Source organism: Halichoerus grypus, chromosome 6 (genome assembly GCF_964656455.1).
Source record: "Halichoerus grypus chromosome 6, mHalGry1.hap1.1, whole genome shotgun sequence".
Lineage (NCBI taxonomy): Eukaryota > Metazoa > Chordata > Mammalia > Carnivora > Phocidae > Halichoerus > Halichoerus grypus.
The window spans coordinates 162,053,405-162,077,108 of record NC_135717.1 but is presented as its reverse complement, the minus strand read 5'-3'; the positions used below and the strand labels follow the sequence as shown (position 1 = coordinate 162,077,108).

Here is a 23,704-nt window from a genome sequence, read left to right as displayed (position 1 = left end):
TGCTCCCTAAAAGAAATCTCAGGTCATTTGTGACACCAAAAATTTTTTTAACAGATAGCATTTTTATCTAAATGGAAAACATACATAAATAGAAACAATTTTTCCACCATCAGTTGGAGAAAGGATATGAAAAGAACTGTCTTAAGATGTATATTGGATTTTTACAGCAATCAGACAAGAAAAGAGAAATAAAGGGCATCCAAATTGGTAAGGAAGAAGTAAAACATTCACTATTTGCAGATGACATGAGACTATATATAGAAAACCCTTAGGACTCCACCAAAACTACTACTGTTGATAAATGAATTCAGTACAGTCACAGGATACAAAATTAATAAAAGAAATCTATTGCATTTCTATACACTAATAATGAAATTGCAGAAAGAGAAATGAAGAAAACAATCCCATTTACAATTGTGCCAAAAATACTAAATACCTATTATTAAACAACCAAGGAGGTGAAAGACTTGTACTCTGAAAACTATAAAACACTGATGAAAGAAACTGAAGATGATCCTTTTAATGTATTGTTGGATCCTATTAGCTAGGATTTTGTTGAGAATTTTGGGAATCCATATTCATCAGGGATATTGGTCTGAAATTCTCCTTTTTGATGGGGTCTTTGCCTGGTTTGGGGATTAAGGTAATGCTGGCCTCATAGAATGAGTCTGAAAGCTTTCCTTCTGTTTCTATTTTTTGAAGCAGAGAAAGTCAATTATCATACGGTTTCACTTATTTGTGGAACATAAGGAATAGCATGGAGGACATTAGGAGAAGGAAGGGAAAAATGAAGGGGGGGAAATTGGAGGCGGAGACAAACCATGAGAGACTATGGACTCCGAGAAACAAATTGAGGGTTTTAGAGGGGAGGTGGGTGGGGGGATGGGTATTAGGGAAGGCACGTATTGCATGGAGCACTGGGTGTTATACGAAAACAATGAATCATGGAACACTACATCAAAAACTAATGATGTACTGTATGGTGACTAACATAACATAATAAAATTAAATTAAAAAAAAAAAGAAATTGAGGATGACACAAACAAATGGAAAGCTATCCCATGCTCAGGGATTGGAAGAACCAATATTATTAAAGTGTCCATACTACCCCAAAGCAATCTACAGATATAATGCAATCCCTATCAAAATACCAACAGCATTTTTCAGAGAACTAGAACAAATAGTACTAAAGTTTGTATGGAAACACAAAGACACTGAATAGCCACAGCAGCCTTGAAAAAGAACAAAGCTGGTAGGTGTCACAATCCCCAGATTTTAAGATATACTACAAAGCTCTAGTAATAAAAACGGGGTGCCTGGCTGGCTCAGTCAGTAGAGCATGTGACTCTTGATCTCAGGGTCATGAGTTCAAGCCCCACATTGGGTATAGGGTTTACTTAAGAAAAAAAAAAAAAGAATGGTATTGGCATAAAAATAGACACATAGATCAATGGAACAGTATAGAGAGCCCAGAAACAAACCCATGCTTATACAGTCAATTAATCTATGACAAAGGAGGCAAGAACATACAATGGGGAAAATATGGTTTCTTCAACAAAAGGTGATGTGAAAACTGAACAGCTACATGCAGAAGAGTGAGACTGGACCACTTTCTCACACCATACAGAAAAATAAGCTCAAAATGGATTAACCTAAATGCGAGACCTGAAACCATAAAACTCCTAGAAGAGAGCACAAGCAGTAATTTCTCTGACATTGGCCAGAGAAACATTTTTCTAGATATGTCTCCTCAGACAAGGGAAACAAAAGCAAACTTAAACTATTGGGACTACACCAAAATAAAGAGGTTTTGCACAGTGAGGGAAATCATCAACAAAACAAAAAGACAACTGAATGGGAGGAGATATTTGCAAATGATATGTCCAGTACGAGGTTAATATCCAAACTATATGAAGAACTTACACAACTCAACACCAAAACTCACAAATAATCTGATTAAAAATGAGCACATTTTTTTCTGAAGAAGACATACAGATGGCCAACAGACACATGAAAACATGTTCAACATCAGTAATCATCAAGGAAATGCAAATCAAAACCACAGTGAGATATCACCTTAGACCTGGCAGAATGGCTAAAATCAAATACACAAGAAATAACAAGTATTGGTGAGGTTTTGGGGAAAAAGGAACTCTGGTGCACTACTGGTGGGAATGCAAACTGGTGCAGCCATTGTGGAAAGAGTGTGGTGATTCCTTAAAAAATTAAAAAATAGAAATACCATATGATCCAGTAATTCCATTATGATATTTACCTAAAGAAAATGAAAACAGTAATTTGAAAAGCTATATGCGCCCCTATGTTTATTGTACCATTATTTACAATAGCCGAGATGTGGAAGCAACCCAAGTGTCCATTGGTGGGTGAATGGTTAAATAAAAAGTGGTATATATACAATGGAATCTTATTCAGCCATGAAAAAGAATGAGATCTTGCCATTTACAACAACATGGATGGACCTAGAGGGTATAATGCTAAGTGAAATAAGTCAGAGAATGACAAATACTATATGATTTCACTCATATGTGGAATTTAAGAAACAAAATGTAAAAAAAAAGGAGACAAAAACAGACTCTTAAATATAGAGAACAAACTGATGTTACCAGATGGAAGGTGGGTGGGGAGATTAGGTAAAATAGGTAAAGGGGATTAAGAGTACACTTATCCTTTTTTTTTTTTCAAAGATTTTATTTATTTATTTGAGAGAGAGAGAGTGCACAAGAGGGGGGAGCGGGAGAGGGAGAAGCAGACTCCCTGCTGAGCAGGGAGCCCGATGCGGGACTCGATCCCGGGACTCCAGGATCATGACCTGAGCCGAAGGCAGTCGCTTAACCAACTGAGCCACCCAGGCGCCCCAAGGGTACACTTATCTTGATGAACACTGAGTGATGTATAGAATTGTGGAATCATATTATTGTACACTTGAAACTAATATAACATTGTGTGTTAATTATCCATCAGTAAAAAGTGTTGGGGAAAATAGAAACTTTGCAGATGTAATTAATTTAAAGATATTGAGATGGGGAGAGTTTGTGGATTTTCCAGGTGGGATTTAATAAGAGGGAGACAGGAGGTTAGAGTGAGGGAGGTGGAAAGTATATTGAATTTTTGAATGGACTGTAAAACTAACAGAGGACCAAATCTACCTGTCCCCTTGAAATATTTCAAGTTATTACAATAGTATCACAACAGCTAAAATGAATAAGCTGTTTCAGGTTGACATTTTTTTCTTGATATACCAATAACTCTGAAGAAACACTCAACATTTAATCTAGAATGATAGTAACATCTATAAGATTAATATGTTAGAGTATAGATTATTAGAATATTTATATAGCTTATGTACCTTCCTCTGGTGTAATGTTTACTTATTTCTTGATACTATTTGAGATAATAACATGTGTATAATTGATTTATAATATTAAACTTTAGTGTTAAAAATTATAAAAACAAATGTTTTGAAAAATTTCATTTAAATATGCTTTTAAAAACTTTTAATTGTGAAAATTAACACATATAGAGTATAAAAACCAAAAATGTACAGCTCAGTGAATTTTCATGACACAAGCAACCATATAACAATCGGGTCAAGAAACAGAATCTTAGCAGTACTTCATTAGTCTTCTTTGTGTCCCTTGTGATTGCTACCCTTTATTCCCCATCACCAAAGATAATCAATAATCAGATTTTATGAACCGTACTTATTTGTCTTTATAAATGTGCATCATTAAACACCATTGTTTGGTTTTACTTAATTTTTCTAAAACTTTATACAATGAAGTGTAGAATACATATTCCTCTGTGTCTGACTTTTTTTGTTCAACATTATGTAAGTTTTATGAAACTGTAGTTCATTTATTTTTATTGCTATATATTAATCCAGTTATCAATAGATCACAGTATATTCTCTTTGCTATCGATGGGCATTGAGTTCATTGGTGTTTTTCCAGATTCTGGGTGCACATGTGCATGCATTTCTGTTGTATATACATGTAGAAATGGAATTTCTGGGTCTTAGGATATACAGGTATTTAAATTTAGTATATGTCAAATGGTTGTACCAATTTACAGATTAACTAGCTGTGTATGGGAGGTCTCATCACTCTGTGTTCTTATTTATACAAGGTATCAGCAGTCTTTAAGTTGAGAAATTCTGGCATATGTGTGGTGGTTTTAATGGGGATTTCCCTCATGACTAATGATGTTTACTGACCATTTATTTGGACATGACTGGTAAAGTTTTTTTTTTTATTCATTTTCTTATTTGTTAGATTTTTTCTTACTGATTTGTAAGAGTTATCTGTGTATTCTGGATACAAGTCCTTTAGTTATATGTATTAAAATATCTTTCTCTCTTCTATGGCTTTTTCACTCTCTCAATGAGTTTTAATGAGCAGAAATTCTTAATTTTGATATAGTGCCTTTTTTCCTACTTTTCCATGGTTTGTACTTTTTGATTCCTGCTTAAGAAATCTTTCCATACTTTCTTACCTTCTTAAAGTTTTGTTGTTTTGCCTTTACATTTTGCCTTCTACATTTAGATCATTCTCTCCCTGGAATAATTTTTTATAGAGAGTTTGAAGTAGGGATTGTGTTTTGTTTTGTTTTGTTTTTCTTTCCACATGGATTTCCAGTTGTGTCTGCACTGTTATATAACCAAAATCTTTGTTATAAATCAAGTACACATTTATGTGCAGATGTGTTTCTGGGCTCTCTGTTCTACTCCTTTGGTGTATTTATGTTGCTTGGCATGAATACTACGCTATCTTAGTATCTAGTAGAGAATGTTCTGTCCATGTTCTTCCTCAAAGTGCTTTGGTTATTCTTTTTCCTTTGCACTTTCATGTACTTTTAGTTTAAAAGCTTGTCAGTTTCCACAAAAAAAGTTAAAATTGTGATTCTGATTGCATTGAATCTACAGATAATTAGGAGGAGAATTTACTCTTTACAATGCTGACTCTTCTGATACATGTACATGGAATAGCCCTCTCCATTTATTTAGGTCATCTTTAATTTCCCTCTCTGATGTTTTCTAGTTTCTAAACACACGTCTTTTACATTTTTGTTAGGCTCTTTCCTAGTTATTTCATACTTTTTATGCTATTGTAAATGGTATAGTTCTTTAAAAAATTCACTTTCTGTTTGTGTGTATGTATTGACCCTGTATCTAGCAACTTTGCTAAAATCACTAATATTAATAACTCATGTGTAAATTATTTTAGAATTACTTCATCATAACCATATTATCTGTGAATAATGGCAGTATTTCTTTCTTTCTAAACCATTTATTTGTTTGTTTATATGTTTATTTATTTTGGTGCCATTCTGTACTGGCTAGGACCTCCAAAGCATTATAAAATAGAAGTGATGAAAGCAGGCTTGTCTTGTTCCACATTTCAAAGAGAAAGCTTTCAACAGTTCCTCATGAAGTATGGGGTTTGCTACTGATTTTTGTAATATTCTTTATCATATTAAGGACGTTTCTTTTTTTAACTTACTGAGGTTTGTATTAAAAATCATGAATGGATGTTGAATTTTATCAAATATTTCTATTTATTGTTAACACTCTATGATTTTTCCCCTTTATTTGTTGCTGTGTTGAATTATATTGATTAAACCAATCTTATATTTCTGGGATAAGATAACCTGGTCATGATTTATTGTTCTTTTTATACAATTCTGATTAATTTTGCTAGTATTTTGGTGAGAATTTTTGCATCTATATTCATATGTAAGATTAGCCCATAATTGTCCTTCTCATAATGTCATTAACAGTTTTCATTAAGGTAGTACTAGTCTCACGAGTGAATTTGAAAATGTTCTCTTTTTCCTTCCTATTCTTTGTTAAGGTTTATGTCACTTTGTCATTATTTCGTCCCTAAGTATTTGGTATAATTCCCTGATGAAGGCATCTGGGTCTGCCGTTTTCTGTGGGGGAATGTTTTTATTTACAGCTTGAGTTTCTTTAGAAGTCACAGGGCTAATCAAAATTTTCTATTTCTTCTTGTGTTTATTTTCGTAAGTTTTTAAAAAAATTTTCACCATTACATCCCTAGCAGATTGAGTAGATTCTCAGTAAATGTTTGTTGAATAAATGTTGAACAGTCACCGTTTATTGAAGTTTGCTGTAGGCACTGCCCGAAGCTCGTTACATACATGATCTATTTTAATCCCTACAAGAAAACTGTAGGGAAGGTGCTATTGTCTTTGTTTTATAAAAAAACAAACAAACAAAAAACAACTTTGTTATTAGGTGTTAGAGCTGAGGATTGGATCTTGATCCAAATTCAATATCTATGCTCTTAACCACTACACATTATACAAACTTAATGCATGTGAAAGCTTTTGTAATCCTTTAAGGGCTACATACCTCTTTTTTTTTTTTTTAAGGTTTTATTTATTTATTTGACAGAGAGATCACACACAAGCAGGGGGAGTGGGAGAGGGAGAAGCAGGCTCCCCACTGAGCAGGGAGCCCCATGCGGGGCTCGATCCCATGACCCTGGGATCATGACCTGAGTCAAAGGCAGACTTAACCGACTGAGCCACCCAGGCCCCCAAGGGCTACATACCTTTAATGTGATAGAGTTCAGGGCCAGTTTTAAACAACTAAAAAACTAAAGTTTGTCTTCGGTACTATCTTAGTCTGCTTGGACTGCTATAATGAAATACTACAGACTGGGTGGCTTAAACATTAGACACTTATTTCTCACAGTTCTGGAGGCTGGGAAGTCTAAGATCAAGGTCCCAGTCTATCCTGTTCCTGGTGAGAGCTCCTTTTCTGGTTTGCAGAGAGCTGCCTTCTCTCTGCGTCCTCACATGCTGGAGAGAGCAATGGCTGGTGCTTCCTACTCTTAAAAAGGCACCAGCCCTATCAGATTCGGGCCTTACTCTTATGACTTCATGTAACCTTTATCACCACCTCATGGGCCCTATCTCCAAATACAGTCACATTGGGGATTAGGGCTTCAACATAGAAATTGTGAAGGTGACACAATTCAGTCCCTAGCAGGTGTTGTTACATGTGCTGCCTCAGCGGGATTATCAAATTCAGGATAAGGGGTTAAACGGCCATTAGTGTCTTAAGGCAGTACTTTAATATGTGGCCGTCGGCAAATTAGGGTAGATTGCTTGGCCATTATCTGCTTTCTATTTATTAGGACATCTATTCCCTGTTTTATGTAAGACCTGCTCTGGCCCTGCCTCTCTGCTTTTACTTTTATTATTTAATTGTCAATCAGCTTGGAGTGGTTAATTGATGTTTGCTGAGAAAATTTGCCAAGATCACCTGTTTTGGGTGAGAGTAATAATTCAAAGTTTGAGTTTTATAGATATTTCCTCACTTTACAAATGAGGGATATGAGTGAGGCTCAGAGAGCTCCCTCAGCTAGCAAATACAGGGTATGAATTCAAATTTAGAATTTTTACCCCAAAGTTGATGCCTTTTTATAGTAGTGGGAAATACGAATACTTAGATTATAAATACTAAAGTGTATGACTGAACACTTAAGTACCTTTAGAAATAAGAAGGTTGCTGTAGGACTTCTACTGAAGTACCAGAAAGACCTATAGAGATACGGAATGTTCTTTTTACATGTTCAGGCTTACCCCAGGGAGTAAGCGTTTGTCCCAGTCTAAACTACCTTTGTGTGCTTGTGCCTTACAACATCACTTTACTCATCCTGGGCCCTAAATTAAAGAACTTAGTACAGGAGCCTGTGAAGCACAATTATAGTACCTGGGAGATCAATGTTCAGTAAGTGGTGTGATATTAACAGGTATCATTCATTGAATGTTCTTTGTCAGTACATTGTGTGAGTTATCTCACCTGATGTTTACGAAGACTCTGAGGTAGGTAGTGTTATTTCCATTTTATGTAGAAGGCTTAGATATTAAGTTATTTGCCTAAGGTCACTTAACTGGTAAGTGGCTGAATTAAACCCAAGTAGGCTCTTTAACTACTTACTGTACTATCTCCTTGCTTATAGGGGACATATCTTATCTTTGGATCACCTTCTATGGTCAGAACTTTTCTGTTGTAAGAAATTAAAACCCAACTAACCAGTTAATTTAAGCAATAATAATAATGAAGAATGCATTGTCTTTTGTAACTGGGAAGAATAGGTGTACAGCCTACCTCAGATATAACTAGATCAGGGACTTAATTTTATGATTATCTTCTCTCTGTCTCTCATTTCAATTTCCATTTTGTTTGTTGCCCACATTCTCTCCTATTGCACATAGCTCCTGACAGTTGTGGGGTCATATCCTTTTAGTTTCTTCTACAAAGGGAAAGAATGAGCTATCCTCTGTCTTTAGTTTGGAAGATTCTAAGGAAGAACTCTTCAGTTGGCTTGTCTTTGGTCACATGCTTACCCCTGGGGGACCAGTCAATGTGATTAGGGAGATAAAATAATATGATTAGCCCTGTTTGAGTTACACTTCTATCTCAGGGGACAGATGACCACTCAGATCAGCAATTTCACTAGAAGCACAAAGAATAGGAATTTAACTGCTTCTCAAGTGGAAGGGAGTGGATATTGTTTCAAGGAAAATGGAGATGGAAAAGTATGCACAGGAGGTAAGAACAGCACCTTTAGTGTAGTGACCCCTCACATACAAGACTTGGCTCCTCCATGGTCTTTTTGTTTATCTGAGACCGTGGTTCTCAAAGTGTGCTCCCTGAACCAGTAGCGTCAGCATCATCTGGGAACTTAGATGCACAAATTCTCAGACTCTATCCCAGCTCTACTGAATCAGATACCTGGGGTGAGGTCCAGCAAACTATTTTTACAAGCTTTATTATTTCTGGTGATTTTGATGTGGGCTCCAGTTTGAGAACTATGAATCTCAAGTAATGTAAGTTCCCTTACTACTGGTAAATGGAGTTGGGTGGGATAGTTAGTCCACATAGTCTTTGGTCCCACTTAAGTAGGGCCCAGTCCAAAAAACCAGCCTAATGCCTTACACAGAGCAGACATTCAATAATTCCTTGTTCAATGAATGAATGAAATGAAATAAACTCTACTTTGTTACAAATATTCCTGAATTTTGATAATCAAACTTAGAGTTTTAAATGATAGGGTTCAGAATTGGAAATATCCTGGTCCAAGCTCTTTGTCTTTTCTTCCCTCACTAAAAATAAGCAAATTGTTTTAAATGATTAGCCCAAGAACGTACAGCTTGGCAGTGGCAGAGCCCTGTCTTGTGGATAAATCCTGTGCTCTGTATAACGTGTTGTATGCATATCTTGGATTGTCCATAGACCTAATCTATTATAAGATTCTGTAAAATGAGATTACTGTTAGCTACCCATCCATCTAAAAGAAATGTACGTAAATTGAGCTAATACCTTTGGAACTTCCAGTAATTCCTAGGTAAATTTATACTGATCATTAGAATATTATTGAAAACTGATGTCTGCCAAACCCTGAGATCCTATTATGTTTTATGAAGACAGTATCGTTGCAGTGCTGAAAATATTCCTTTGAAATAGAGGATAGTATAGCTCTCAAATATTCCTTTGTTTATTACTATACTGCTGTGTGTGTTTTGGAATTCAGATGGAATGATGCAATACCTAAGCCGTATTTCTAACCATGGAACTCTGAGTGAGGGCTATTTTTCTGATACGGAAAGTAGAGCGGTCAGAGAGAAAACGGATACTTTATTGAAGTTTTGTGGACAAAATGCCAGTGTTTTAAAAGTGCAAAGAGAAGGGAAGAGGGCAGTATCAATGTTAGACTAATTTTTGTCATCAGTTTCTCAATTCACAAAATTAGGAAGTCATTAGCATGTTTGTCTCTCCTTATAAAGCATAGCTATCGTTTTAGAGTTTGTATTAAAGAGAAAATATCTCTTTTAACATAGCTGTGATCTCAGGAAGGCACTAGCATTCCCTCTGATGTAATGGATCTGGATTTTATTTAAAAAATAATACATGCACTTTGACTTCTGGGAAGCTGTAGTAAATGTACGTTTACCTATCCTGCCCATTAAGTACAACAACAAAACAAAACAAAACCCTGGAAATTTTATATAAATCAAACATACGAAGACTCTGTGAAAGGTGGAAAGAAGATAGTCTGGCTAGGCTCTTTTTGCTTCATATATCCCGATTTGGAGTTAAAGAAGCCAGCAACCTGGGAATACCAACAGATGCAAACAACAACAACAAAAAACCTGCTCTCTCTAGCTAAAGGACTAGGAAAGGGGCAATCTAGTGAGACAGAAACCTTGTAGACAAGAATTGTTCTACTCTAGCCAACCATGACAGAAAAGACTGTGGTCTCATCCACACACCCAGAGCCGCAAAGCCTCAGTTTGGGGCTGTAATGAACAACATGGATATATGTGGAGGGCATTATGCTAAGTAAAATATGCCAGATGGAGAAGGACAGCTACTGCATGGTATCACTTACATGTGGAATCTTAAAAAAAAAAAGTCAAACTCAAAGAAACAGAGTAAAATGGTACTTGCTGGGGGATGGGGGAAATAGGGAGAGGTTGGTTAAAAGGTACAAACTTTCAGTTATAAGATGAATAAATTCTGAGGATTTAGTGTATAGCATGGTGACTATAGTTGATAATACTGAACTGTATAATTCTTACTTGCTAAATAAGACAGTAGGTCTTAAGCATTTTCACCAAAGAAAAAGGTAACAATGTGAGTTAACGGATATGTGAATTAACTCAGTGGTGGGACTCCTTTCACAATGTGTGTGTATATCAAATCATCATGTTATACACTTTACATACATTACACTTTTTTCAGTTATACCTCAATAAATCTGGGGAGGAAGAGGCTGTAGTGAGGTACCCCAATACTTCAGGGTGATATCAGAGAAGGGCATGTAGGGTGCTAGGATTTTCATTTTTGTTGGCTAATAATGAGAGCCCCCAATAGAACTGAAAGGAGAAATAGAAAAATCCACAATTATAGTTAGAGTCTTCAACACCCTTCTCTCAACAATTGATAGAACAAATAGAAAATCAGCAAGGATATAGAAGGACTCAACAGCACCACCAGCCAAACAAGATCTAATTGACATTTACAGAACACCCCTCCCCCCAAACAGCAGCATACACATGCTGTTCAAACTGTCATAGATCATACACCAAGGTGGGCCATATCCTGGGCCATAAACCAAACCTCAAGTTTAAAATATTGAAATCATTCAGAGTATGTTCTCCAATTACAATGTAATCAAACTAGAAATCGGTAACAGAAAGAAAACAGAAAAATTTCCAAATACCTGGAAATAACATACCTTTAGATAATCCATGTTCAAAGGGGAAGTCTCAAAAAAGTAAAAAACAAAACATTGAATGAAAATGAAAATGTAACATCAAAATTTGTGAGTCACAGGTAAAGCAATACATAGATGGACATTTATAGAATTAAATGCGTACGTTAGAATGAGGGAAAAAAATCTTGGGACACCTGGGTGGCTCAGTCGTTAAGCATCTGCCTTCGGCTCAGTTCGTGATCCCAGGGTTCTGGGATCGAGCCCCGCATCGGGCTCCCTGCTCGGTGGGAAGCCTGTTCTCCCTCTCCCACTCTCCCTGCTTGTATTCCCTCTCTTACTGTCTCTCTCTCTGTCAAATAAATAACTAAAATCTTTTAAAAAAAAAATCAACAGTTGAAGCTCTCATCTCAAACTCAGAAAAAGATGAACAAAATAAACCCAAAGCAAGCAGAATTAAAGCAAAAATTTCAATTGAAAGCAAGACAACAATAGAGAAAACTGATGAAACATATAGTTGGTTCTTTGAAAAGATCAGTAAAACTGACAATCTGGAGCAATACCGCCAAAAAAAAAAAAAAAAAAAGACCTAAATTACCGTATCAGGATGAAATGGGGGATATCACTATAGATCCTATAGACATCGAAAGAATAATAAAGGAATACTATAGACAACTCTGAACACATATATTTTCCAACTTACACAAAGTTGGACTGCTTCCTTGAAGAACATAACTACCACAAGGAACCCAACATGAAATAGATCATTTGAATAGCTCTGTACCCACTAAGGAAATTGAATGTGTAATTTAAAAAAATCTCCTAAAAAAGAAACCTTCAGACCCAGGTAGTTTCACCTGAAAATTCTATCAAATGTTTTAAGCAGAATTAACACTAATTCTATATAAGCTCATTTGGAAAATTGAAGAGGAGGGAACAATTTTCAATTCATTTTAAGAAGCTAGTATTACCCAGATACCAAAACCAGAGACAATGCAATTTTCTTTAAAGCTACAGATTAATCTCCTGTATATAAACAAACAAAAATCCTTAACAAAACACTGGCTAATAGAGTTCAGCAATATATAAAATGAATTATACACAATGAACAAGTGAGGGAAGCAAGTCTGGCTCAACATTTGAAAATTAATCAATGTAATTTACCATATTAACAGGCTAAAGAAGAAAATCACATGATAATACAACTGATGCAGAAAAAGCATTTGACAAAATTCACTCGTTCATGATAAAAACTCAGATAATTAGGAATAGAGTGGAATTTCCTCAGCATTATACTTAATGGTGAAATATGAATGTCTTTTCCTTAAGACCAGGGACAAGGCAAGGATGTCTGCACTCATTACCTTTATTGAACACAGTGCAGTAAGGCAAGGGGGAAAAAAAGGCATACAGATTTATAAGGAAAACTAAAACTTGATATTTGCAGATGATGTGATTGCCTACTTTGAAAATCCCAAGAAATCTACAAAGAAAGCTCCTAGAACTGACACATGAGTTCAGCAAAGTCACAGGATACACAATACATAGGAAAAATAAATTCTATTTCTATGCACTACAATGAATAAGTGGACATTGAAATTAAAGGTACAATAACATTTTTCAAAGAATAAATACCTATATATAAATCTAACAAAATATGTACAGGACTTGTATGCTGAAAGCTATAAAACCCTTATGAAAGTAATCAAAGATCTAAATAAATGGAGAGTCATGCCATATTCATGGCTTGGAAGACTCAACATAATAAAGATGTCAGTTTTCCCCAAACTGATATATGGTTTAACAGAACTTTTTAAACTCCAGATTTTTTGTAGATAATATTCTAAAATTTATATGCAAAGGAAAAGAGAATAGCTTTAACAGGTTTGAAAAATAAAGGGGGAAGGATGAATTTACCTGATGTCAAGCTGATTAACATGGCTACAGTAGTCAAGACTCTGTGGTATTGGTGGAGGGACAGATATGTAGATCAGTGCAACTGAATAGACAGCCCAGAGATGGACCCACACAAATATGTTCAGCTAATTTTTGAGACAGGTGCAATGGAGGAAAAAAATAGCCCTTTTAGCAAATGGTGCTAAAGCAATTAGACATCCATAGGCAAAGAAATAAACCTCAACCTAAGTCTTTACTGAAAAATAAACTAAAAAAAAAAAAAAGAACTCAACATGGATCACACATTTAAATATGAAATGTAAAACTAGAAAACTTTTAGAAAAATATAGTAGAAAATTCTCAGTATCTAGGGCTAGGCAAAGATTTCTTAGACTTGACACCAAAAGCAGGATCCATAAAAGGAAAAATGGATAAATTGGACTTCATCAAATAAAATTTTGTTCTGTGAATGACCTTATTAAAAGGATAAAAAGCCAAGCTGCCGAGTGGAAGAAAATATTTGCAAAGCACATACCTGACAAAAGACTAGAATATATAAAGGACTCTCAAAACTCAGCAGTTAAAAAAATGAGAAAATTGGCAAAGAGACATAGAGACATTTCACCAAAGAGTGTGTACAGATGGCAAATAAACATGAGATGTTCAATATCTTTAGCCATTAGAGAAATGCAAATGAAAATCACTATGAGATATCACTACACACCTATCAGAATAGCTATAATAAAAATAGTAAAACTTTGAAATGCTGTTAAGCATGTGGAGAAATGGTATCACTCATACATTGCTGATGGGAATTTAAAACAGAACAGCTACTCTGGAAAACACCTTGACAGTTTCCTTTTTTTTTTTTTTTTAAGATTTTAAAAAAATTATTATTTAGAGAGTGCGCACGCATGCATGCATGAGTTGGAGGAGCAGAGGGGGAGGGACAGGCAGACTCCATGTGGAGTGCGGAGCCTTGGGGGGTGGGGAGTCCATCTCATGACCCTGGGATCATGACCTGAGCTGAAACCAAGAGTCTGATGCGCTTAACCGACTGAGCCACCCAGGCACCCCTTGACAGTTTCTTAAAAACAAACACACACACAAACAAAAACTAAAACTAGGTACTATCATGTAACCTAGCAATTGCATTCCTGGGCATTTATGCCAGAGAATGAAGACTTATGTTCACACAAATCCTGTACATGAATGTTTATAGCTGCTTTATTCATAATAGCCAAGAACTGGATACAACCCAGGTAACCTTCAACAGTTGAATGGTTAAATAAACTTTGGTAAATCACACAAGTCACACAGTAAAAGTAGTAAGAGTCAGAATTCCAACCTAGGTAATCTGACCCTGAAGCCCTTCTCTTTGAGTTAAGTACTGTATTGCTTCTCACTACTCTCAAATATCCCAAATGCTGTCTCTGGACACTCCAGGATTGCTGTGGGATTTTTAAAAAATTTTGAAGGAAGCACAGTGATATTTCTTGGACACTCTACAGACTCAAGGTGGTTCAATACTTCCACATTGCATCACACATTTCTCTTGATGACTAGATTTTCAGTGGTGCTGTGAAAAAAAGCAAGTGTCACACAAAAACCAATATAGAACAAAAAATGAAGGTGGCAGTGTCCAGTTCCAAGGTTTGAGAAGTTGTGCAGTGACCAACAGGTACACACACCCCATTAATAAGTAATTATGGTGATATGACATAAAATATTTTTTTCAGTGTATTTGTATTATTTCTACAAATGGCTACTAAATTGTTAGGAAATAAATAACTTGTTAGTTGTTTGGACCAACTCCTTAATAAATAGGACCTTTAGGTGTTTCTTTTAGCCTAGAGGTGTCATGAAAACTGAGAAAGTTTGGGAACTTCTAGAAGCACACCTCTGCAGGTGTAGGGAAAAGAATATAGAATTTATTTGGTATGAGATAGGAAAACAATAATGGAGAGTTCTTATTAAAGCAATGCTAAGGTAATAGTGACTTCACAGTAATTCTTATGGGAGTATTTGATTTGAATTGAACTTGGAAAGGATGGGAGTAACCAAAAGGAGTTCATCCAAACAGATCCAAAGTGTGATGACATGTAGGAGCTAGACTGATAGAGATATTTGCATATTATTCTCGTGTTTCTAAAATTAAGTCAAATAGCTAGGTATCTTAAAATGATGACCTAGGTAAAATGTATTCTTGAATTCCTGAATTGTTAAAAATAATACCTATCTCATAGGTTTGTTGTGAAGCTTAGATGAGTAAAACGAAAGAAAACAGTGCCTGGCATATACCAAGCAATCAGTGGATGTTGAATATTGTTAATATTTGTTAGTAGTATTATCTTTTTCATCATCATCATTATCACCACCACCACTCACATCTCTGAAGGAGGCATATCCCACTAGCATAGCAGAATTCTTAACCCATCGTAAAACATGGAAAGATTATTTCTTAGTTTTTTAGGAGATTAAGAAATCTGGGATCAGCTAGGCCCCCAGTGCTTTTTTTAGGCTCATCCTTAATTGGCTTGAACCCTGGAGGGATTCCTTTGCATATCCTTTGAATCAGGATTTTACCACCAAAGACTGATCTGATAAACATTTCCTAATCTCTTTAGGTCCTAGTTCTATATCTATTTGAAACAACCTCTAAGGCAACTTTGGGGACGAATTGAATTTTTCTTTCATTTATCTGATGGATTTAAGTTTTACTTCTCTCATCTGTTTTGGTAGTAATGACAAAGCTGCATTCTTGATATTTTTTGGCGTAAATCAATATGTTGGTCCATAAAGTCTGTTACTGGGACAATCACTTCTTAATAGCATTAGTAAAGTAGCAGATTGTGTTATTAAGTGATTTGTGTGGGTTATTTTCACTTTATTAAGTACTTTAACATGTTATTTTCATTATCATGGTAGTTTCCCAAGGGCTAGACAGGGCAGACAGTATCTTCATTTCATGGATGAAGAAATGGAGATCCGAAAGTCAGATGACTCATCCAGGATTACGCAGCTAGGTTATGACAGATCCATGCCTAGAATCACAAATTTTCTAATTTCCCATTTAGTGCTTTTTTATTGATCCTGTGCACTGCAGCCTCTTGCCTCACACCCTAAAATGGGAACCAGAGCATGGGATGGCTCAGAACTCCCGAGGTCCATTCTCTGTCCATCTTCTGGCCTTGGGAAAATCATTTAACTTCTCTGAATCTTTATTTCTTCATCTGTGAAATTAAATAATAATATTACTATACTTTTCCTGTGGGGTTGTTATAATTAGTGTTGGAACCAAGATTCAAATCCAGATGGTCTTGTTCTTGAGTCTGTGCTCTTAACTACTAGTTATACTGACTCCTGTCCTCATTAAGGGATAAAGTAAAATTTAAGGGTATCAAAGTTGTGGAGCAAGCTAGAGGTATTTGGGGATGTAGTGAGTGTATCAGCTATCACTCCCAATTTAACTCCATCTTCTAAAGCAACTCAAGGCTTCAGAGCTCTGGAGAATAGAGTTAAGCTGAATGTTCACTGATTAAATGACCTGTGTTGTTATTGCAAAATGTAGATGCAACATTGGGAAAAAAGGCTGAGATTTTTAGAAATGTCTTTTTTCTAAAGTATTTTTTAAAGAGTATCAGAAAATTCTGTTTGTTTTTTTTTTTTCCTTACAGCACTGGGAGGTGTTCAAAAAGGTAACAGAAGTTTTCATTTTAGTTCCTGCACTTCTTGGTCTCAAAGGGAACTTGGAAATGACATTGGCATCCAGATTATCCACTGCAGTAAGTTTTTTCCTACCTCTAAGTATGTATATTACCTTTACTCTTTCTTTCTGGGAAGAAGAACTTGTATCAGTCAAGTTTTTTTCCTCTATCTGACAAATTTCTGGACCTCAGGGATATGCTAAGTAGTAATGCCTGGTAACATACCCTGAAAGTTCTCTAGGTTGGCTAATTTGTGAATTATAGGCCCTCCTTCATCCTGAGAAGTGGTATACTTGCCTATTTTGCATCCGGGGCATTCTGGAAATTATCATCAGTGCTTAAGACATGGGCCAAGTTAGATATTGAGAGTCTGTATGGTTCAATGGTTGGTTGATTGGTATTTAAGCCTTTTGTGGTTATAAGAGTAATACATCCTTATTGCAAAAACTGAAGACAAGGGAAAAAATTACAAAGAAGAAAATTTAAAACCACTCCAAATTCTTCACCTAGACATAATCATATATTAATATTTTGGTATAGATTCTTCTATACTTGGATATCTGTCTGTACTTGGATAACTATACTTATACATAGTTAGGCATAATATAGATATATACTGTATATTTTTAGAAAGAACAGGAATCATATATTCTCTCTTAAAATCTGTGATATCCATTTGAAGATATACCATGATCATCTTTCTATATCAATATAAACCTATGTCATTATTTTTATTGGCTATGTACTTTTCCCTTATATAGCTCTCCTACAGTTTAGTCCATCATCTATTATTGGATATATAGGCTCTTTCTAATGTTTTGCTATTATAAACAATGTTATAATGAATACTTTTATACATGCAGTTTTGCATTCTTTTATTTCTTTTGGGCATATTCTAGGATTGTAACTAAAACTGTTTAGGAAAAAAATGCATTCTTTTTAAGGCTTTAGCTACATATGCTAAATGTTTTAAATGTTGCCGGTTATAGGGTTCTGAGTTATTTTTAGAAGCCCAAAGGACATTATTCTCTCACTGTAACGTTTGTTGGGGGTTCACCATTGTGCAACCAAATTATGTTGGTTAAAATCACGTTGCTAGTGGAGTTCACTTCAGTGAACCATCTACCCATTTAATGTTAGTCAAAAATTAGGCTGTCAGAGGTTATTACTAATTGCAGTACCTTTAGTATATGAAGTTAGGGGTTTTTTTGTTTGCGTAAAGAGGCTACAGCAGATAAGCCCATCTATGAACCTGGGGCAAAAAATTTGCATATCTAAAGGTAATCAAGAAGCTAAACAACTGTGTTGGTGATAGGATACAGATGGAAATTAATTACTTTTTGGCATCGTGGAAGCCAGTTACATTGCTCCATTGTTAAACTTTTAGATCCAAGGTTTAAAGACAAAGTTTTCTCAAGCGATCATGTGAAGCCATTAAGTACATGTAAAAATATTTTTAAAAATATGTTAGGACAGCAATCTTAGACTTATCTGAAAATATTTAGAAAGCATCATCAAGCAATGTACAAAACTTCAGTTTATGGAATTACTTAATGAAATTACATTATCATCATCAACCAAATCTTCAAACCTAAGAATTAAAGAGGAAATATCTTTCATCAATTATTATGAGAGGAAAGAAAGTCCAGTAATTTGGTAACACCATCATTCTTAGAGTATCTAAATTGGCAAAACTAGCCCAAGCCAATCTTGATTCTCTAATGACTTCGTTTTAAAGTGGGCGTCTATATAGTATTACATATAGGAAGTATAGTGACCATATAGGATCGATCTAGTAGCTCTCAGTGCTTAGAAATGATTTCTAAAAAACGTAATACTAAGATGGTAATATAATTTTTAAAAATCTGATTAAATTTCACATTCTAGTATCTCAGAAGTTCATTATATAATGTTGACATTTGGTGTCAACTGAATATTGATTTCACACTTGGTGTTTTGCCAGAATATATGTCCATTTTACCTCTAGCTTTTGTCTTAAAAAACAAAACAAAACCTTTTATGTAGTTTTACCAATGTTTTCGGAGTTAGTGAAATTATATACATGTGTTCCATTTACCATCTTTTTCCCCCAGTGATCTACATTTGCATTATGCTTTAAGAACTGGTGGGGCAGCAAAAAAAAAAAAAAAAAAAAAAAGAACTGGTGGGTCAGCAAGGTAAAACTTGATCCAAGAGTTTATGGCCAGGGAGGGGAATAAAGAAGAGGTGTTGAAAAACAAAACTGACAACATTTAAAGGAAAAGGAAGTTATTGGAATGAGAGTTAAAAGGTAGCTTTAGTTTCATTTTGTTGGAAAATGAACTTTGTTCTGATAAATATAGTTAAGCATACAAGCTTTTAAGCAACTTGATAACTCTGCCCGGAAAACTGAAATTTTGGCCAGCTTATCTCAAAGAAAATATTTCTAAAAGCAACATTCTTGAGCATTTTCCAATATTTGTTTAGATTCAAGTAAGAGATGAAACATGCCACTCCATTTTGAAATAGGCTCTGCTGTAGGGAAGCTGGTTGAAAAGGGAATATGCTACAAATTAATTTGTTTATATTACCATTAACACTGAATAAAGGTGAATTTAATCTTAATCTTTTAATTTGAACTTTCGTTTATTTGTTGTGGCATTTATATTTTATGTTAGATATTTCCATCAAATGTCTGGTTACTTTATTTGTTCATATTTAAGAGAGGGGAACTCCAAAGCTGATTAGAAGCAAAGCCCATGGGAGGAGTTGATCAGCCAATGTCCTCACTGCAAAGTGAACTAGCTGGGCCTTTCTTTGGGAAGGTAGAGGTGGAGTTCATGTCTTCCATAGATCAAGAATTTTGTCACTGATTATAAGATATTTGAGTCATAAACTGAAGAAATTACTTAGTTCTCTAAGCAATGAAGACACCATAAACTAGATGAATATACTATGTTATCATAGCTTGATGCCATGAGTTACTACTTTTCTGTCTACTAATTTGTTTACTTTTATTTTTTGAGGCTATTGAAGATAGGCACAGCTCAGTCAATGTCAAAGGCCAGAGGCAGGACTGCTGTTGATATGTTAGATCAATGATTCTCAAAGTGTGGTCTCTGATAAGCATGGTTAGCAACTTGTTAGAAATGCGAATTCTCAGCACCACCCCAAAGCTACTGAGTCAGAAACTCTGGGGGTGTGGCTCAGCAATCTGTATTGTAACCACAGCAAAGCTTGAGAACCACTGTGTTAAATGAACAACATAGAGGCCAATGGGGTTGGGACCAAGTGAGAGAAAGGGAATGTAACAGGGCATGAGATCACCTTGTGGGCCATTGTAAGGACTTTGCCTGTTGTGGGAAATGGAAAGCCATTGAAAGGTTTTGAACAGAAGAGTGCTGTGATCTGATAGATATTTTTAACAGATTATTTTGACTGTTGTGCTGACACAGAGATAATAGAGGGCCAAAGACTAAAGCAGAGAGACAAGTTAAAAGTCTGTTGCAATAATACAGGCTAGAGGTGATGCTGGCTTGGGTCAAGGTGGTAGCAGTGGATATAGTGAGACATAGTTGGAATCCAGAACTAATTTTCAGAGAGAGATGACAAGACTGGCTGATGGATTAGCTGAAATTAAATACTGGGAGTAGTCACTTGAAAAATCTCAGGATTTGAGAGGGGTAAAAGTAAACAAATTAGGGTGTACCTGGGTGGCTCAGTCGGTTGGGCGACTGCCTTCGGCTCAGGTCATGATCCTGGAGTCCCAGGATCGAGTCCCATATCAGGCTCCCTGCTCTGCAGGGAGTCTGCTTCTCCCTCTGACCCTCCCCCCTCTCGTGCTCTCTCTCTCTCTCGTTCTCTCTAATAAATAAAATAAAATATTTTAAAAAAAAAGTAAAGAAATTAGTAGATGGAAAAGTAGTAACTCATGGCACCAAGCTATGATAACATTCTATATTCATCTAGTTTATAATATTTTCATTGCTTAGAAAACTTGATCTCAAGTTTCCCAGGTGGAGTACTACCATTCTTACAGAGTGCTAGGGAATTGTTGCCAGCTATATTCTAATTCTGATACTCTATCAACTATTAAAGCAACTCTAGGTTAAAGACTTCTCTTTTTTTTTTTTTAGAGGAGGGGAGAGAAAGAGAGGAAGAGAGAGATGGGGAAGGCCAGAGGGAAAGGGAGAGAGAGAATCTCAAGCAGATTCTCCACTGAGTGCAGAGCCCGACTTAGGGCTCGATCCCACAATCCTGAGATCCTAAGATCATGACCTGAGCGGAAATCAAAAAGTCTGATGCTTAACTACCGACTGAGCCACCCAGGCACCCCCTAGGTTAAAGACTTAAAGCAAAATCCCCAGAGCCTCACCTTCAATGGACTCTTCACTGACTGTTCTCTACTTGAAATTTTTTATTACCCTTGACATTGAGACCCCATGCTAAATTCCTTCCACCTCATTCATGACTTCCTCTTAGTCTACTCTTTTGGTTTCTTTTTCTTTGCTTATCTTGATCTGAGGTTCTCCTGAAGTATTAGTACCTTGTTTTCATGTTCTCTGTTAATAATTTCACGTAGTCCAACATTCCTTGCACATTGCTGATTGCTAACTCTTGGATCTGTATTTCCAGCCTCCTTCCTGACCTCCAGAGCTGAATTTTCTTTTTTTTTTTTTTAAAGATTTTATTTATTTATTTGAGAGAGAGAATGAGACAGAGAGAGAGCATGCGATGCGGGAGGATCAGAGGGAGAAGCAGACTCCCTGTCGAGCAGGGAGCCTGATGCGGGACTCGATCCCGGGACTCCAGGATCATGACCTGAGCCGAAGGCAGTCGCTTAACCAACTGAGCCACCCAGGCGCCCTCCAGAGCTGAATTTTCAATTGTCTGTACCACTCACTACATTCAAAACTAAATTCATTACTTTCTCTTACTCTACCTGTGCTTTCTATATTTCTTACCACTCATCCCCTCCCTTCTATCCAGTTAATGTCTAGGCCGTCAGTTCAACCTGTGAAATCCCTCTCCCCTTCCTCTTATGCCCCACCTGCCACTACCTTAATTTAGTTGTCTATTGTCTTTAATTGGGACTGCTGTGGCGGATTCGTACCTGTACTCCCTGGTTCCAGGGAAAAGGGTCAATGAGTATAATTTTTTTTTTTTTTAACTTAAAACAAGTACTATTTGAAAGTTAGCCTTTTCATTTATGGTCAAAAAATAATTCTTTTAAAAATTTTACAACTTTCCTATGTAGTATTTATTTTCACTTGTAAAAGTAGGAGTAAAAATTATTATACCTATAGAAGGCCAGGCTATGATTACTTTAATCTTTTTGCCCCATTAAAGAGTCTTTTCTCATTTGTATGATTGTCTGCAGGAGAATCAGGGTAAATGAGCTTATAGGATTATAAGGAAGGCTTTGGGTAAGTATATAGATAGAGAACTTAAAACATAAGATATCAGATATAGCCTACTCAATCATGGAAGGACAGTTGTCTTTGAAACTTGTTATTCTATAAAGGTAAAGGTTAAATGTTCCAAGATAAAAAGATATTTCAATAAAAAGATTTCCTATTTTAACAAGGAAGATTTAATAATGATGAATTCAAATCAACTTTATCTTGCCCTCTTACTTGAGTCAAAATTTATCTCTAAATTATAATGATTAACTTGAACATTTTTTTCTTGATTTTAATCTTTTCAACAGTAGATATATATTATGGTAGATAATTGTTGTGGATATATAACAGTAGTATATAATTAGAAAATAATCCAAGTAGAGTGAGTCTATAAATTGTTGGGTTTAAGTTCTATTATCTGAGGTCTAAAATTTTCTGTTTCTGGATGCTAGATATAAAAGAGTCAAAAATGGCATCCACTGTCCTAAAGACAACATATTTTTAAAGCCTATAAATCTATTTTCCAGGAGCAAATTGCCTAGCACAGTTTGATTAGCACTTTTCCACTTTAGGCAAAACTGATTTCTGTTGCCTCAGATGTCTTCTCAGAGAACTCTTGATTCTCTGAAATTATTTTGTAACATTCTACCTTTTTAATTCATTAATTCAAAAAATACTTTCAAACCCTTTACAATATACCAAGTGCTATTGTGTGCTAGGGAATCAGCAATAAATAAAACAGAAAATGTTCCTGCCTTCATTGAGCTTACATTCCAGTAGAGGGATGTGAAAAAGTGGGCAAAACCTTTCCCTAATAATTTTAAGTTAGACTTCCAGTTCAAATTGTAAAACTTCTAAAATAAAGAAAAATTAAACCACAAATAATGATATTAATAACTATGGCATAATTTTGATATAGTTACAATCTCAGTATTGTTTCCTAAATTTGGCATATTATCAATTTTGCCAGTTCTTGTCGTAAAACCTGTGTTAGATACAAATGAAACTGCATATTCCCCTTAGTTCATAGAGTATGTTCTTAAGTTATAAATACCAATCTACAGCCATAGCTTTGGGGGAATGGAACTACTTAGGTTTAATCTAAAACTGTTTCAGTCATCTAGATTCCTAACCCCCCCCCCTTCCTTTGAAGGTTTACTGAGGTATAATTGACACAAATCGACTACACAAATTCAAAGTCCACAATTTGATGAGTTTCAATACATAGCATGTACATGTGAAACCTCTACTGCAATCAGGATTATGAGCATAGGCATCACCCCCGCACATTCAGAAAGACATTAGAGTGTGTGTATGCATGTATGTATGTGTGTATTTTGCCATATTACGTTTTATAAAAATATTTCAAGCATGTAAAAAATATATAATAAGGTTTCTAATTCCAGTTAATGGCAAAATGAAGTAACGAGTGAACCTTTCCAGAGATTAACGA

The 23,704-nt window shown here is 35.5% G+C and overlaps 1 protein-coding gene across 6 annotated transcripts in view; it reads left to right on the top strand.

Annotated features, from left to right (window-relative positions):
• Positions 1-23,704, top strand: part of SLC41A2 (solute carrier family 41 member 2) — a 125,356-nt gene that overhangs the window by 29,329 nt on the left and 72,323 nt on the right. For all 6 annotated transcript variants that reach the window (XM_036103343.2, XM_036103314.2, XM_036103285.2 and 3 more), the window contains exon 3: positions 16,841-16,948. In XM_036103343.2, coding sequence (XP_035959236.1) covers positions 16,841-16,948 — 108 coding nt within the window. The remainder of the gene's footprint in view (positions 1-16,840; positions 16,949-23,704) is intronic.